Source organism: Clupea harengus, chromosome 12, assembly GCF_900700415.2.
Source record: "Clupea harengus chromosome 12, Ch_v2.0.2, whole genome shotgun sequence".
NCBI classification, from domain to species: Eukaryota; Metazoa; Chordata; class Actinopteri; order Clupeiformes; family Clupeidae; genus Clupea; species Clupea harengus.
In genome coordinates, this window is record NC_045163.1 from 23,174,345 (window position 1) to 23,190,890 (window position 16,546).

Sequence of the window (16,546 nt, forward strand, 5' to 3'; positions counted from 1 at the left end):
TCAAAATCTCCATTATTGGTCTCCAAACGTAACCTGCCATTTTTAAGAGACTCTCCAGAAAAAAAAACCTTCCCTCCCCCATATGGGCTCCTTGCTGAATTATGCTGCAGTGCCTCTGCGGTGCTTACCGGTGGTGGTGGTGGTGGTGTGGCCCTTAATGACGGTACCAGATGAGAGGGACCATGAGAGTTCAGCAGCTCTGGCTGGGGGAACCTCAGCATCCCCTGCTGACCTCCCCGCTTCCCCGCCACCGCCACATGGGCAAAACCGCGGGTGCTGACTGACATTCTGGCTACTCAGTTTCAGTTTTCACTCCTGTTCAAGAAAATGTAACAGGGCTTTGACCTCAAGAACAGGATGGCAAAAAAATGCATTGGTCTTTTTTTGGGGAGTTTTTTGTGTTTCTTTTTTTGAGTGGGTGGTGCAGTTTCACATTACTTGGCTAATGCATCGCTGCTGTGCAGTTATAAACTCATAACGTAACATCAGTTTAAAAAACATCACGAAAACAAAAACAATACATAAACAAAAATGTCCAATACATAAACAAACATTTCCATACTTGACCTAATGAGACTTAACTCATCAGGTATTCATACAGTTCTTTGTGACACCCTTGTCAAATAAATGCTTACTGCACTATAACCAACATCACAAAGATAGAGGAATTGTCCGTGTCTGTCTCTGCTTTGGCTTTTCAGGAGGAGACTTGGTGTGTGTGGATTGCAGTCTTGAAAGTCCTTAGAGATTTCCACCTGTATAGAATGATGAGGTCACTGAAGTGCGCATTGTTTTTAATAATGTATAATGACAACAAAGACTACAGGAAGAAAACGTTTCCACAATTAAATTAAAACCCTTTGTTGTGTTCTTCAAAGAGATCTAACTGAGCATGGATTTGGATGTTTAGATCTTGGGGGATTTTTGAATGGGTTTAGGGTGTTGGTGCTTCTTTGTGCACGCTTCACATGGAAAGATCTGAGGCACTGGTCTTTACTTTGAACATTAGAAAGGCAAGTTTCAGCACAGTTTGATCCAGCGTCCTTGTCATTTCCTGGGAATGCTTCCCTCCCACCGTGTGATTGATTGCCACTTGTTGAGCACAAAGATTTTTATTATCAATTATGATTACAACTAATGTCAGGGCTAATCCTAATGACAAGTAAACTCTCTTGGGAATGTTGAAAAACCGCAATGGATTTGTAGGTTGTCAGATCACACACACACACACAGACACACACACACACACATACACAGACATTCATTCAGTGATCATTATATTATCTTTTTAATTTTGATAGTGGTCATTTTGGAACAGAACAAACATTAAATGATACTTTGACTTTTGTTATACACATTTTTTTCAGGTTATGCAGGTATCAATGTTGTGATGGGATATTTTCCCACAGTGTGTGATTTGTATCCAGAGGGTAATAGTGGCTTCGTGTCTGGCAAAAAGCCGACCCCCACCAGCGCTGTTTTAACAGGCCCTCTCAGACAAGGTCAGGCTGAATCCAGGTGCGTTCAGAGATGAGCTGGTAAGTCCTTTGTTCATTCACTCCTCTGCGCTGGGGAGCGCTTCTAACTGATGCTGAACTGGACACTAACATGAAATGACAGCAGTACCTTTACTACGTGTGTTTTAGAGAAACAGAAGAGAAAGGAAGGAGTGAGCCTTGTGTTTCGTCATTCGGAAAGGAACGGCAAGGTGCTCTTATTTCACGGGCTAGCATGCGGAGACGTTTGTCCGAGTGGAGTTTGGCATGTTCGGTGACCCGCGAATATCTTTTGTTCTGAGTGTATGAGTAGCTTCCTTTGGAATGTTAAAGCAATTACCTTGTTTACTAGATTTTCTGTAGTGAATTTGTGTCTTGGTTTGCATACCACAGGAAACACTCACAGCTGACAGAGCTCCGCAGGACTGCAACAGGTTACAGAATGGTTTTATGGAAAAGCTTTCGGGTGGAATCACACAAATCCATTTTGTGCAGTACAAAACTTTTCCTGTCCGTGTTGAATTAAAGTTGCGTTGGCGTGACCCAGTATTAGTGAACCCATGCTGGGTGAGTTTCAGAGAGGTTTGTGAAATACAGATTCATAAAAGTTGTGCTGGCAGATATCCAGACAGCTCTCCAGACTTGCTCCACTTGACAACACATGGAAAAGCACTAAAAGCTTGTGGTTTATATGTTTCTCCACACCACTGTGTGTGTTATTTTCTTCTCTCTACTATGTCGTTTTTAACACAATTCTATTTGTGTTTTGACTGTGAGCTGGGTGACTGTTGCACACAGTTTGATGTACTCAATTTTTTTTTCTCGTCTTTTTTCCCCCCTAAGAATGGGCAACCCTCCCCACGCTGCGAGCACAAGGGTGGGGGCGTCTGCGGAGCCGTGCGGGCCCCTCATGTGGTGAGCGCACCGCAGGGCTGTTTTTATTACCCCTCCACAGGAGGCCCAGACTCCCCTGCCTGGAAGGGCTTGGCATTCTGGGGCAAAAAAAAATGGATCATAAAAACGTACCGGGAGTGGAGAGGAGGAGGAGGAGGAGGAGGAGGAGGAGGAGGAGGAGAGTGAGCGTTTTGCCCTGGAAGTGATAAACCGTTAAGATCTTAACTCCTCTCTTTTAAACTAGCATGGAGGCATAGGTTAACAACCTGAAATTACCGCAGCCATTTTCTCCTTTAGTGCTACTGAGATTAGAAAAACACAGCGTGGCCCTTTTCTTCTGTCCATCCCTAATGGTGAGAGCGCCGTCCAGGCATGATGTCAGCTCGTTACCGGTGGGAGGCCAAACAGCCCCGCCGTTATGAGGCGGAGTGCAGGCCTGCCCAACCAACTCAGCCTGGTCTGGACTGGAGGACCTCCAGTGATCCGTTATGAGGCGGAGTGCAGGCCTGCCCAACCAACTCAGCCTGGTCTGGACTGGAGGACCTCCAGTGATCCATTATGAGGCGGAGTGCAGGCCTGCCCAACCAACTCAGCCTGGTTTGGACTGGAGGACCTCCAGTGATGAACAGCAAAGTACATACTCAACCAACTCTGCTGTTCCTCACTGGAGGCCCTCTAGGTCATTAGGCTTGGAAAGTGTTGGAATAACACATCCACCAGGCCCAAATGATTGCTAGTGTTGTTATTCTTTCTTTTTTGGCTTATGTTAAGGCGTCACAGGTTGGTGTGTACCTGCCTCATCACGGTTCAGATTTGTTGCGACAGCCACAGCTGTCCTGCAGTCCAGCTTCATGGCCTCCTCTAGCATGCGTACCCGACATTTCAGACTTACGAGCACAGACTCCATCTCCTCCTTGAACATGCCCCCCTGCTCATTCCATAACTTACTAAATAGCCATAACTATCATCCTGTCCACCCAGAATTATAGCCGTGGCCCTCACACCAGGCCCCTTGCCCCTGTAGTGCACTGTTACACAACATGGCTGCTGCTAAAAGGGCCACAGTCCCTCCCTTTCACACACAGCTGTTGAGATGACTCAGGCTGTGCCGATTGAAATGCAGTTTATCATCCAGTAAGGGACAGTTAAGGGTGTGGATTACAGTGATCAGTCCAATTACTCTGAGATAAACGCTTTCGGACTTGGATGGGCTTTTGAATTTTGGTGTCATTCCTAGTGAGTCTTTTCCTTTTTGGTTTTATCTTTCTATATTATGTTACAGTACTTGTAGTAATCTGTAGCATTTAGTGTGTGTGTGTGTGTGTGTGTGTGTGAGAGAGAGATCCAATGGCCTCAGTGTGTGTAAATCCTCCTCAGCTGTCATATTAGCTCACACCGAGGCAAATCCCACGCCGTGTGACACACTCCGAGACTCCCCTCCACAGGTGTCGAGCGGTCCCTGGGGCTTACGGAGCAAACTTCCGCTCCGTGTTTCCCTGATCAAGATCTGCTCAGGAGGTTTCACAGACCACATGCTACGTGACCGCAGGGCAAGCCAAAATGTGTGCGCAGGCCCTGCACACCCAAAGACATCTGCAATGGAAACTCAATATACTAAATTGCTAAAAGCTAAATTGATTGCTGTCAAGGGTTTAAAGATGCCAACTTTTTGACATTTATTTCAAATGTGACATTTGAAAACCTTTATATATAATTTATATGTCATTGTTTCTGTGCTAGACATCACATTATATCTTTTTCAAGTGAGAGAAATCTTAACGTAACATTTGTGAATGAATAGGTTACGTCTTGTCACTTTAGGCTATCAAACCAGCTCATCTGCTGAGCGAGCTCCCCAAACAGAAGGTAGTGATTCACCTCACAGTAGCATCATACGGGTACCAAGAACTGGAAATGGGTGCATTGGCCTCAGATCCACACCTATTACCATAAGTACTTAACCAGCCTCGATTGTTAGAGATTCTCATTCTTCCGTTAGGTTCAAGCTGTGTCGAGTTTTTAAGTTGGTTTGACAGGCATTCTTTCCTGCCCAGAGTCAGTGGGGGTTGTTTCTGTTTTGGGTCGGTAGCTGACAGCAGTCTCAGTGAGTCTGTGGAGTGTGTGCACTCACTCACATGTGTCCTTCACACGGCCCAAGTCAGCGGATGCTTGCACTGTCATCAGTTTTGGCCAGCGACGTGCCAATTCAAACCGCAGTCTTTGCACTCGACAGAAAACTCAGACCAGACCACAAGGGGCTGAGCGATGAATTTGCTTGTTTTGAGTATGTATATGAGTTTGTTTAACCTCTCTCTGGATGCCAGTGTTATGACCTCTAGCTCTGGCATAGGAGCACTGATTCTGTGCCCCCCCAGGTCCCCACACACACACACACACACACACACACACACACACAAGGTCTGCCTCAGGATATTGCCAAGTTTTAAGTACTTGGCTCACAGCCATTCTGCCCCCTACTGTCTCCACATGGGTCCCTTGGTGTCCTTCTGCAGGCTGAGAGGGACTGTAAGGCATGTTCTGTGCTGTGCTGTGCTGTTCTGTTCTGTTCTGGAGTCAGAATCCCCAGCTGTTTCCCCTGCTCCAGTGACCTCATAAAGGGTACACTGGGTGCTCGGGATTCCACTCACCTCTCCAGAGGTGTCCACGTCCACCGTCATCATTATCACACATCAGCATCGGTGTGGGAGCCAATCATAGATGCCAAATGGGTTTAAAATAGGCAGTCAGCTTTACGTGGGAGATGTATTGGGGGGGGGGGGGGGGGGGTTGATAGCCCAGGAACTTGATCGTTGAAACGACCTCATTTCCTCCTTCTCAACACTTCTCTCTTAGAGGGAGAATGAAGAGGAATAGACACTACATCAGCTGGAATGATGGTTGAGGCCTGAGGTCAGTCTGAGGGTAGAGGTGTGCCTCTCTAGTGGGTAGATGCTGGCCATTTCCAATTTGACCCCTGGAATGTGGAGACCTGTATCCATAAACCTGAGGTAGAAACATGTTGTTGTTCGCTGAAGTAAGGGTTTAATCAATCTGTTTTCACCTTTTATGGGACTTCTGTTTCCCCCCCCTGGCCTAAGTCCTTTTCATTATTGTTGCTCCGTTTTCATATTGACACTTTCATTATGTTTGCCCTGTTTCCCTTCGGGAGCGCTATTTTTCAAACCGCTGGCAAAAGCGGTCTAGTGTTCTCATTTGATACCGGCTTTTTTTTCTTCTCTCTCGCATAACTGCGTCCAATTTTGGGGCCGCAGCCAGCAGATGTCTTTCATCCCAGTGTCATTGGTCTGTACCTCAGCCCTTAATCCATTTATTCACTCACTGTCTGTTGAGCATTTATGAGGAAAGGGTTTACATCTGCTCACTACGGAGTAATTATCATCTCGCGTGTTTGATCTTCTGCCACGGGGTCTCGCTCCGCACCGTGTTTGAAAGCGGCATAACGTCAGCCTCGGCCGCCGATATATGTCAGCACGTCAGCTCATTAAGCCGTCAGACGGGCCGCGGCGTGATGTGCAACACGTAAGGCCGGCTCAGTTCATGCACCGGTAGATGTTCGCTTGCAGTTAAAAAGAGAAGACCCAGTGAAGGGCATGGACATGGTTTGCATGTGATACAGGGGAGCGCGTTGTGTGTCTAGGCTAATACTTTTCACCTGGGCATTTTGTGTGTGTGTGTGTGTGTGTGTGTGTGTGTGTGTGTGTGTGTGTGTGTGTGCGAGCATGCGTTCGTGTGTGTGTGCGTTTGTCTGTTTGATGTTGTTCGTGTGGGTGAAGGAGCCTGACTATTTCATTAACTGATCATCTGCTGATGGCTTAATGCTGATTAATAATGTGCAGTGCTCAGACTGAACAATGAACAGATGTTGCCTGTCATCACCAAACACAAGAAAGCATGTTGTCATGGAAATTATAGAAATGTGTTCCATGTGTTTGTGGTTGTAAATTGATACATATTTGCATAAAACTGTTTTTTTTGTGTGTAGTTTTCGCTTAGTATAGTATTTGTGTGTGCTGTACACAATGGTATTGCAAAGTCTCCAATCTGAATTACTATTGTATCAGTGTTTCACTGATTCAGTGTAAAATTCACTGTTCTTTAGCATAAGGATAAACAAAACATTGTTCTTCTCAGGACACTTCAGGAGCCTCACGTCTCATGATTCGTCATCTCTGAATTCCTGAGGGGCTTTTTGTTGTGACTTTACATAAGTGTGTCCTGAGCTGTGCGTTTGGGAAAGGGCTGCGTGTTGATAGTCTCTGAGTGTGGAGTAGGTTGTGTTGATAGTCTCTGAGTGTGGAGTTGGTTGTGTTGATAGTCTGAGTGTGGAGTAGGTTGTGGTGATAGTCTCTGAGTAGGTTGTGGTGATAGTCTCTGAGTAGGTTGTTGTGATAGTCTCTGAGTAGGTTGTGGTGATGGTCTCTGAGTGTGGAGTAGGTTGTGGTGATAGTAGGTTGTGGTGATAGTCTCTGAGTAGGTTGTGGTGATAGTCTCTGAGTAGGTTGTGTTGATAGTCTCTGAGTGTGGAGTAGGTTGTGTTGATGGTCTCTGAGTGTGGAGTAGGTTGTGGTGATAGTAGGTTGTGTTGATGGTCTCTGAGTGTGGAGTAGGTTGTGGAGTAGGTTGTGGTGATAGTAGGTTGTGGTGATAGTCTCTGAGTAGGTTGAGTTGATGGTCTCTGAGTGTGGAGTAGGTTGTGTTGATGGTCTCTGAGTGTGGAGTAGGTTGTGGTGATAGTAGGTTGTGTTGATGGTCTCTGAGTGTGGAGTAGGTTGTGGAGTAGGTTGTGGTGATAGTAGGTTGTGGTGATAGTCTCTGAGTGTGGAGTAGGTTGTGGAGTAGGTTGTGGTGATAGTAGGTTGTGGTGATAGTAGGTTGTGGTGATAGTAGGTTGTGTTGATGGTCTCTGAGTGTGGAGTAGGTTGTGTTGATAGTCTCTGAGTGTGGAGTAGGTTGTGTTGATAGTCTCTGAGTGTGGAGTAGGTTGTGGTGATAGTCTCTGAGTGTGGAGTAGGTTGTGTTGATAGTCTCTGAGTGTGGAGTAGGTTGTGGTGATAGTCTCTGAGTGTGGAGTAGGTTGTGTTGATAGTCTCTGAGTGTGGAGTAGGTTGTGGTGATAGTCTCTGAGTGTGGAGTAGGTTGTGTTGATAGTCTCTGAGTGTGGAGTAGGTTGTGGTGATAGTCTCTGAGTGTGGAGTAGGTTGTGTTGATAGTCTCTGAGTGTGGAGTAGGTTGTGTTGGAGAGCCACTGTGCGACATTGAAAGCCATCTGGGTGGATGATGTGAGGAGTGAGCTCACTGTTTTGCCTGGGTGGGCCTCCGTCCCAGGGCGCTACAGGCAGCCACGTCTCTGCATATCTCCAAAGACCGTTTAAGTCTTAGGAGGTTCTGTCTGTAGCGCAAACCGTGGTTTGTGGTGTGTTTCTCGACCTTCTCTTAGCAGCCTTATTGCTGCAGTTTTATTGCTTGACTTTAAACTAGTTCTTTTTTTGTATCCGTGAACCCAAGTGAGGAGGTTGACCTTCAGTTTGAGCCTCATTTTATTTTCCAGCACCTCACTTTATTCCAGTAGTTGAACTCATTCAATCATATTTAAGTCTTGATCAACAGTTGTCAGAATATTCTCAGAACATCTCAGAAAGGCTGCATGAGGAGGAAAGCCACTTGACTGGACTCCATGTCGGCCTGTTGTAATGTTTCGGCATATCAGTGATCTAAATAGCCATATGGTGTAATCGTATGAGGGCTACACTTAATTTAAGTATCTCATGTGCCATCAAGTTTATTTCCATCAATGGTATTGTTTATCTTAAAATATATATATTTAAATGAAAAGCATTTAAAGGAAAATAATTGGTGGTGACTCCAAATATGCAGGAATACAATACATGAAACGATGCAAAAACTCAATGCCTTTCTGATTGTCTGGACACAAACCATAATGATTGATATGATAATAAAACGGTGAGATAATCAGAGGACAATAAGAGGAAAACAAACTCGTTTCAGTGAAGATTTGTGTCTTTTCTAATAACGCATGTGACACGAAAACAGGCCAGCCAAAAGCTGCCGAGCATTTTAATGTTGAACTCATCTCACCGCTTGATGGAATATCTCATCCGTTTGTGCAATTGGCAGAAATTGGTATCTGGAGACGAGTCTTTCGCTCTTGTGAGATGTTTAGCTCATCTTCGTGTTTTGGAAGGTACCTGAAATTTCCCAATGAAGAGCACAAAGCCGAGCAAACTACCATTTGCAAATCCAAGATCCATCCTTGTTTTTTTAAATTATTTCTTTTTAACAAACGTGGCCATGACATACTGGGAAACTGTGACTCATCATTGGTCATCTCCAATCTCCTGCTGTCATCTCTGGGTGTAATTGGTTGCAATGATACTTATCATGGGGACAGCTGGGACTGTGAGAAACGGATGATTGGACACAGGACATGTCTACTCTTAAGAGGACTTGGACTTGTAACAGGCCTCTCCATCAGTGCTTTCAGACCCTTTTGTTCTGGCACGGTCTTCACTGATCCGTGACTCTAGGTAAGTCTTAAGCATGTCCGTCTGTGAGCGTCTGCGGCCCTAGTTTTTGTGGTTTTGCTGTAATCTCCATGATTTCACCCATTTAGTGTGGTTTCTCTTTATTTAGTGCGGTTGGTTTCTCCTTATATTTCGCCTCCGCCTCCTTTTTCTCCTTTTTCTTTATACACCCAAAAGACCAAGGGCTGACAACACCGGTGCCATTTCCAACATCTTATCTGACTTATCCTCGATTAAAAGTAGCTATGTTATGAAATTGTCTGTTGTGAGCGAGAGTGGTGTGAAAATGTTAAACTGCTGGTATGGACCGTTATTTCCTCCCAAGCAGGCACAGAACATACGTACTCGTTGGCCTTTGGCCTTTGGCTGTAGTCTTTTTTTTTTTTTTACACTTTATTTTTTACAAAGTTTTTCACAGATACAGAGGAACAGAAAAGTAAACAAACACACAAGACTGACAGAAAATAGTACAAAAACAAATTACTTAACAACCATGAACATGCTGGATTGCATTGATTCCACAAAGTGATCCTGAGACATATACAGTTTTCAAACATCAACCTGTCATTGACATTTAAATAGAGTCCATTTCACCCATTTCTCTTCACATTGCTCTGCCTGTACTCTTAATCTGTGTGTTAGTTGTTCCATCACATACATCTCACTCACAATTTTCAGCCATTCATCTCGAGTTGGGGGACCTGGTTTATACCATCTTTTTGTAATGGCTTTTTTGCAGGCCGCTATCAAGATTTTGAACAAGTATCTGTCTGTTCTTGCCACAATATTTCCAGCCATATTACCAAAATACATTACTATACATGAATTAGGTACTTCGTAACCCAGGATGTTGGCCAAAATCAAGTGCACATCTTCCCAAAACTGAACAATGTCTGGGCAGAGCCAGAAGACATGAGCATGATTCACATTTACATTGGCTGTAGTCTTTGCAGTGTGTTCAAGTGCAGTTTTTTGGCAAAGACACTGGCGACAGTCGGTTTGGTGTGTCTCTGGCCTTATCCAGTCATACACACACATATATATATATATATGAGACCAAACAATGAGGACACCCTGGCTCCGTATTTGTTTTGGAGATTTGTGTTTGAGCAAATTAGTGCAGTCTCTTTTCACATATGATAAAAGTGACAAGATTTATTGAGTGCTGATGAGGTACTTACTTCCATTGAAACACTTCAAAGGCTGGCATTACCAGGGCAAACCATTAAACTACTTACCACTCCTATGACTACCTGCCCTCCTACAACTTACCTCCTCAGACTGGGCAAAAGCGGCTGGCACTCAGACTAATGAACCAGTGGACCTTATTCTCCTGTTGTCACAGTCATGATTGATTATTTTTTCCACACGTGTTTTCCTTTTCCTAAGTGGATCTAAGCAGCAGTGCTGGCTTTCTTTAAGTCTTTATCACTTCAAATGTGGCCCTTTTGAAGGGACATTTGTTGGAGAAAAGGCAGAGCATGTCGAAGTAGCAGGACAGGCTAGTCATTACTTTCTCTGTATGGGTAGGTAGGCGGAGTGTTGTGTGTTGCATCTGGTGCAGTCGTGAATGTTCTGTCTGGTTGCGCTGTATGCAACGTGTTTTTCCATTGTGTGGTGGTGGGGTTCTTCACTGAGTCACAAGGAGGTGAGGCTGCAGTCCATGCTCTGCCAGTAACGGCAGTTGGTGGTGAATACTGAGGTTGGTGTCGGCTCTAATTCTGCCAGTCATATTGGGCATCATCATATGCCAACAGGTGAACTGAGGTCATCTCATCTCTAACTTGGCATTGCTGCGTCTTAATCCTAATCCTCATGTCTTTCAGTGGTACGGGATTTTCCGCAGTGATCTTTGTTAATGGGGACAGAGAAGACAGACCTTTAAACAATGACTGCAATGAGGCTTAAACTGTTGGATAAGGTCCATACAACAAGATGTGTATCGCATAGAGTGTATGGCATAATTCTATGAAATAATGAGTATCTGTGTGACGATGGAGTCTATGACAGCCAAAGATGGGCAAGCCCTCATGCACTCCTTTCATTTGCAGTATTTACAACTGGCATCCCACCCCAACGAACACACACACACACACACACATACACACACACACACACACACACACACACATACACACACACATACACATACACATACACACCAACACTCACACCAACACACACCCACACAAACACACACACCAACACAAACACACACACACACACACGCACACGCACACACACAAAGCTCATTCATAACAAACCTCTCCCCACACGCGACATGTTTTGAAAGGTGCAACGCTGTGACCTCTGTTCCCTCCTGTGGTGGGAGCTCGTACCCCCGCGGCCAAATGTGTTTTTTCAACTTGACTAATCATGTTTATCCCTCACCCCCACCCTGATGACAGCCGCCTGAGACTCTCATAAAGCTTCTAGTTTGCCGTAATTGTGTGATGCTCAAACATATTAGGGTTCCTATGAGCTCATACGGAATAGATTTCCCAAGCAAGAGTTGCCCCGAAGCACTTTTTCTGGGTATTAGTACTTGTACACTGAGTTTTTGAGTATTGTGTATTGTTTTGATTTCATCCACATGAAAGTTATGAGGCAACTTTTTTTTTCTTTTTTTTCTTTTTTTTATGGCACATAGACCAAGAGTATTGTAAAAACTGAACAAGTCTGCAAACCCAAATGAATACAATTCAACTTCAAGATCTTTCATTTTCAGATGCGAATTCCCAGACAGCTGTGTCCTTCTTGTTTGTTTCTTCAGACGATGTTGCGCAACTCTTCCATTCTTCTTGCTCTTTCGAGAGCTTTTCAACAGACACCATCAGACACAATGAAGGAATGAATGCATACAAATACAGATCCATGTTCTTGTGTACACAGTCACGGTTGAATGAAGGCTGCAACTCACAAGTTCTCGCGTGTTGTTCCTTTTGTGATTTATGTTCTGTTTTTCCCCTGCACTTATTCTTAACTCATTTCCCTCTGACTTTACAGGAGAACTGTTAATAGTTTACACAAAGCCCAGCGGCTGTGTTTGTTCTGTACTGTGGTCAACAGCACTACGTAGGTTTTAAGACATATTGGAGAAAGGTGAAACAAATCATGTTCTGGCAGGCCTCTGTAACCTCTTAAAAGATACAAACTTTAATCCTATGAGAAGGATTACGTGGATACGTGGACAGCTCATAAAAAGTTCAAATAATGAGCTGTTATTGAACGCTGGCCATCAAAGGTTTTGTTGTGGACATATTCTGTTGGGTTTCCTGCCAGCTGATTGCTTTGACGTTTTTTGTGTTAATGTATGAACTGTAAATGAGAAAAGCCTGCAGACAGAAAAACACTTGGAACTGAGGATGCTGTAAAAGTTTCCCCTTGTGTTTCGGTGTTCTGTGGGAAGGTGCTAACCTTTGTTCACTGATATTCTCTGCAGGGATGTACCTTCTGGACATGATCTACATTGACTCGGCCTATCCCGCGTCTGACAGCATCCTAGAGACTGAGCAGAGGACCAATCAGATGAACAATCTCCTGCGGGTGATCTCGGACCTCCAGGTTTCCGGCAAGTATGGTGAGTGTCCTCCTGTAACCTTCCCTCAGACAAACATTCACTGGATTGCACACACCGCAATGTGCTGAATTATACAAAGTGTGTATGCTTTAATCAGCTGGACAGTGATAAATGATGTGCTGCAGGATACACAGTAGTTGTTAATGTTAACAGCCTAGCAGCTTAAGCTAGCTGGGCAGTGGCTCTTGTCAGGTTTGTTTGAAAAATCCCTTCCCTTTTGCACGTTTCTCTGCCTTGTTCTGTTCACTTGGCCGTCAGAGGCGTGCACATGTGTTTGTGTGTGTCTGTGTTCTCTCAAAGCGAAATTTGTAATACCGCATTTACGTAATCTTTGTTTAATTCATCCCATGTTCTTGATTGTTGGACATCTCGTGTTTCATGGGGCTTTTCACGTTCACTGAAGGCCCGTGTGGAGTCCTGCGGAGGTAGGACCTGGCTCGCGACCCTGTCCATTTCTGAAGCTCATATCCCCAGTTTCACCCCTCCTCTGGAGAGCGGTTCTGGGAGCTGGCAGGCTAGTGGACTGAAGTCGTCAGTTAACTCCTGACTCCGATTTAGTTTTTTTTTTGTTGAGAGACAACAAAAAACAGGCTTTCGAAAAAAGGGCAACAGGAAACGATCAACGTTCCTGAACCTGAAAGAGTCTCAATAATGTTTAGAGAGTTCCTTCTCCTTTGGAATCCCGGGCCTGGTGAAACAAATACAACACGGAGACAGTTGAATACACAAAGAAGAAGAAGAAGAACGAAAAGGAGCGAGGGGCGGGGGTGGGTGGGGGGGCATTTGTTTCTGGGCACAAGAAATACTGTGGTGTCAAGTTGCGTTATAGCAATTACCTCATCATGTTGTCTAAATAAAGTAATCCCTTGGCATGGGACTCTGAGCAGTTTCGGACATGCCAATTGCCAACACTGAGCCCAGCAAGAGGCTCAACAGGATGCAGGCGGGTTCCAGAAGCTTGGGCACATGTGCGGAGGACACACGTGGGTGATGTCATATGAAGAGAACCTCTGACATTGCCACACAGCCCTCTGACTTCCCCCCCCGAGCCCCAGTGCACGCGGAAGCACCGTGTACATGTGTCGGTGTACACCGCACCAATTAGACATTTGGGTCGGGTGAGCAGTAGGAAAGAATGAAGGGGAAAGAAATGAACAGGATGATTATTATGGGCTAATTGTCTTTAATCATAACCATTCCCCCTGACTGCAACTAGCGTCAAATTCTCCCTTTTAGACTCTCCCTTTAGAGAGCAGAAAGGGCTTGTTCAAGGTTTTTTTTTTTTTGTGCCTCTCTGTGTCCAACCATCTGTTTTCCTCTCTCTGTCTCTCTCTCTCTCTCTCTCTCTCTCCTTCTTCCTCTCTCTCTCTCCCCCTCTTTCTTTTGCTCTCTGGCAGATCACCTTGTGACCCTTCCCCATGTGCAGAAGTACTTGATGTCAGTGCGCTACATTGAGGAACTTCAGAAGTTTGTGGAGGATGACAACTTCAAGTAAGTGGTTGCGAGTCCGGCCAATGGGGAGGTCACTCAACCCCAAGCTCTGTGTTACGGCTCTCTTAAGATGGGTCTTTGAGGCCAGTGCCTTGGGCTCCGAGTCACGTGAGCCAGCTATGATAATGAAAGTGATTTAGGGTGCCGGAGACAAGGGGAGTAGAGGAAGGGCGAGACGCCTGGGCAGGAAACACAGGTCAGGTCTGTCTAACAGTTGTTGCATTGATGTGGTCAAAAACACACCCTCAGGTAAAAGCATTTCAATAGTCAAATGCCAGAGAACAATAACACAATGATTTTGTTTCACTTTGGGAAGAAACGCAGGACTTTTCCATCTGTCTGCATCTTCTTTTTAAAAATTTTTTGGCGAATCAGAGCATTGGCAGCTGATGTTTTTATTATGTTGTCACTGAATAATTCCCCTCTAACAATCTGCTTCACAATCCATTTTTATCACTATTAGTTTTATTGGAGTTGGATTAGCGTTGGCAGCTGCACAAAAAGGCTCCATTTGTATAATTTGCAGTTATAATAATAATAATAATAATAATAATAATAATTTATTTTTATATAGCGCTTTTCTAAATACTCAAAGACGCTTTACATGTGCGAAGACAAACAGAACAATACAACAGCAGAAATATAAAAGACAGAGGATCAAACAAAACAAGAACAAACTCGAAGTGCAGAAATGAGGCCTATCAGCCTTCCACTGACCCACATGTCCCTCGTGTCCAATGTTTACATCGAATGCAAAACAACATGTCCAGTCTTCTCTTCTATTCCGTGTGCCATATTTGTTCTGTTTTTTTGCAAATCTGAGAACAAGTTTCATTACATAAGTGACATTGGTTAAGGAAAAAGATATTTCAATTCCTTTCAAAGACATTTCATTTTAAGGGTCATTTCAGTTCTTGTCATATCATTCACAGTTGTTGTGTCTAATCAGTATTTAACTGTGTTTACACACAGTGACGGCGAGTAAACATTGACGTAGTTCTCTCCATTGAGGTGTTTGTTTTGGTGGACAAAGGGATCACCCACATGCAGAACCTTCCACCCCAGTGACCGGCACAATGACGCCATTTGTTTGCATTGGCGTGCAATGGATTAATGAAGTGTGATATTCAGTGTTAGGGGCAGAGATGCTGAAAAGTCCATGACGCAATCTTTTCATGTCCAATTCTCCAGAAACATTATGAAGAGCCTGAACCTTTCTCTGCTTGCCATCTTGACAATTGCTGCAAAGCCCAACTCCATCTTCGTCACATTGTCATGGTGCGACCGAAAGTCCGGGTCACACAGGGACACGCGACCCTCTGTAACATCTTGAAGCAGACCATGCTGTTGTTTTTCCTCTCTGTCGTGACATGCAGAACTCGGCAGAACTCAAAACGAGTTAGACCATTCCTTTTGAGTACACCTGATTGTTTGAGTGCTGGAGGACCAGACGTGTTGTTTACCCCTGCGGAACTCCGAGTTCATTAGGAAATAAGTGCTGCAGTGGCTACGGCGCTGGGAAAGCCTGCTGTTTTACGCATCTGTAAAGACTTTTTCCATACTTTCTCTGAATGAACAATTTTCCAATGGATTTGATATGTCTGGCTGTCTCTTTACAAGCATAGTTGTGGTCTAGCGAGGGCCTCACTTTCCTCCTGGACATTCTGGGGTTCTGTAACTCTTCCTGGCTATCTAGTCGGCCTGCCATGTAGATTTTTCTCACACTTAGTGGTGCAAACAGAGGCATCCATGTTGTTTTTCCAGAAATGGAACAAATGGTCAGTTCCTTTATCTCAAATGGTGGAGATCAATTTTCACGGGAGATGAATTGTATAATCCTCCCTGTGTTGTACGTTGGATAGGATAGAAGCCAGTGTCAAAAGCCAAAGCCAAATTTCTTGCCTCTCATTTGATTTGGCATGATTGGGTAGGACTGCTTTGTTTGTTTGTGAGTTTGTTTGCTTGATAAGCTAGGTGGCTAATAACACATATGTAGCGAATGAGCTCTGCTTGGTGAAATAGGTGAGTGAACGTCATCAGAAGTCCACTAGACTGGCTCTTCTGTGCAGAGCACGGTTGCGTAACCATCCTGAGGTAACCATGCTGGCCACAGTCTGGAACCTTCCTATTTCAAATGGTGCCCAGGTGCCACTGTAATGATGAACCAGTGTGCCCAGACGGTCCAGGCTTGTTGGTGGAAAGACAAACATTAAATATTAACACAAAATACTAATCTGAAAATAAATGTTCCAAGTTTACATCATATCATTTCAATCTCTGAAATGTCATATTTAGTTAATCTCTGAATGTATTGCCAACTAGTCATTTGTTTTTGAGGTTGTTTGGTTTTATGTGTTTTGAGTCACGATAATATTGTTTGTATTGGTTATTGGCCAAGACTCTGAATCTTCTCTGGATGTATTCAACGGGTGACACATCTGATATTTGTGACTTCTTTACGGTCGTCGTGTCCTTGCAACGAAAACAGTGCAGAAGGAAAGTTGGACAAATGGACAGAATTT

The 16,546-nt window shown here is 44.4% G+C and overlaps 1 protein-coding gene across 3 annotated transcripts in view; it reads left to right on the forward strand.

Moving 5' to 3' along the window:
• LOC105911107 (ras-specific guanine nucleotide-releasing factor RalGPS1-like) overlaps positions 1 to 16,546 on the forward strand; it is an 83,082-nt gene that overhangs the window by 56,815 nt on the left and 9,721 nt on the right. For all 3 annotated transcript variants that reach the window (XM_042709375.1, XM_042709377.1, XM_042709376.1), the window contains 2 exons: positions 12,396 to 12,533; positions 13,931 to 14,024. In XM_042709375.1, coding sequence (XP_042565309.1) covers positions 12,396 to 12,533; positions 13,931 to 14,024 — 232 coding nt within the window. The remainder of the gene's footprint in view (positions 1 to 12,395; positions 12,534 to 13,930; positions 14,025 to 16,546) is intronic.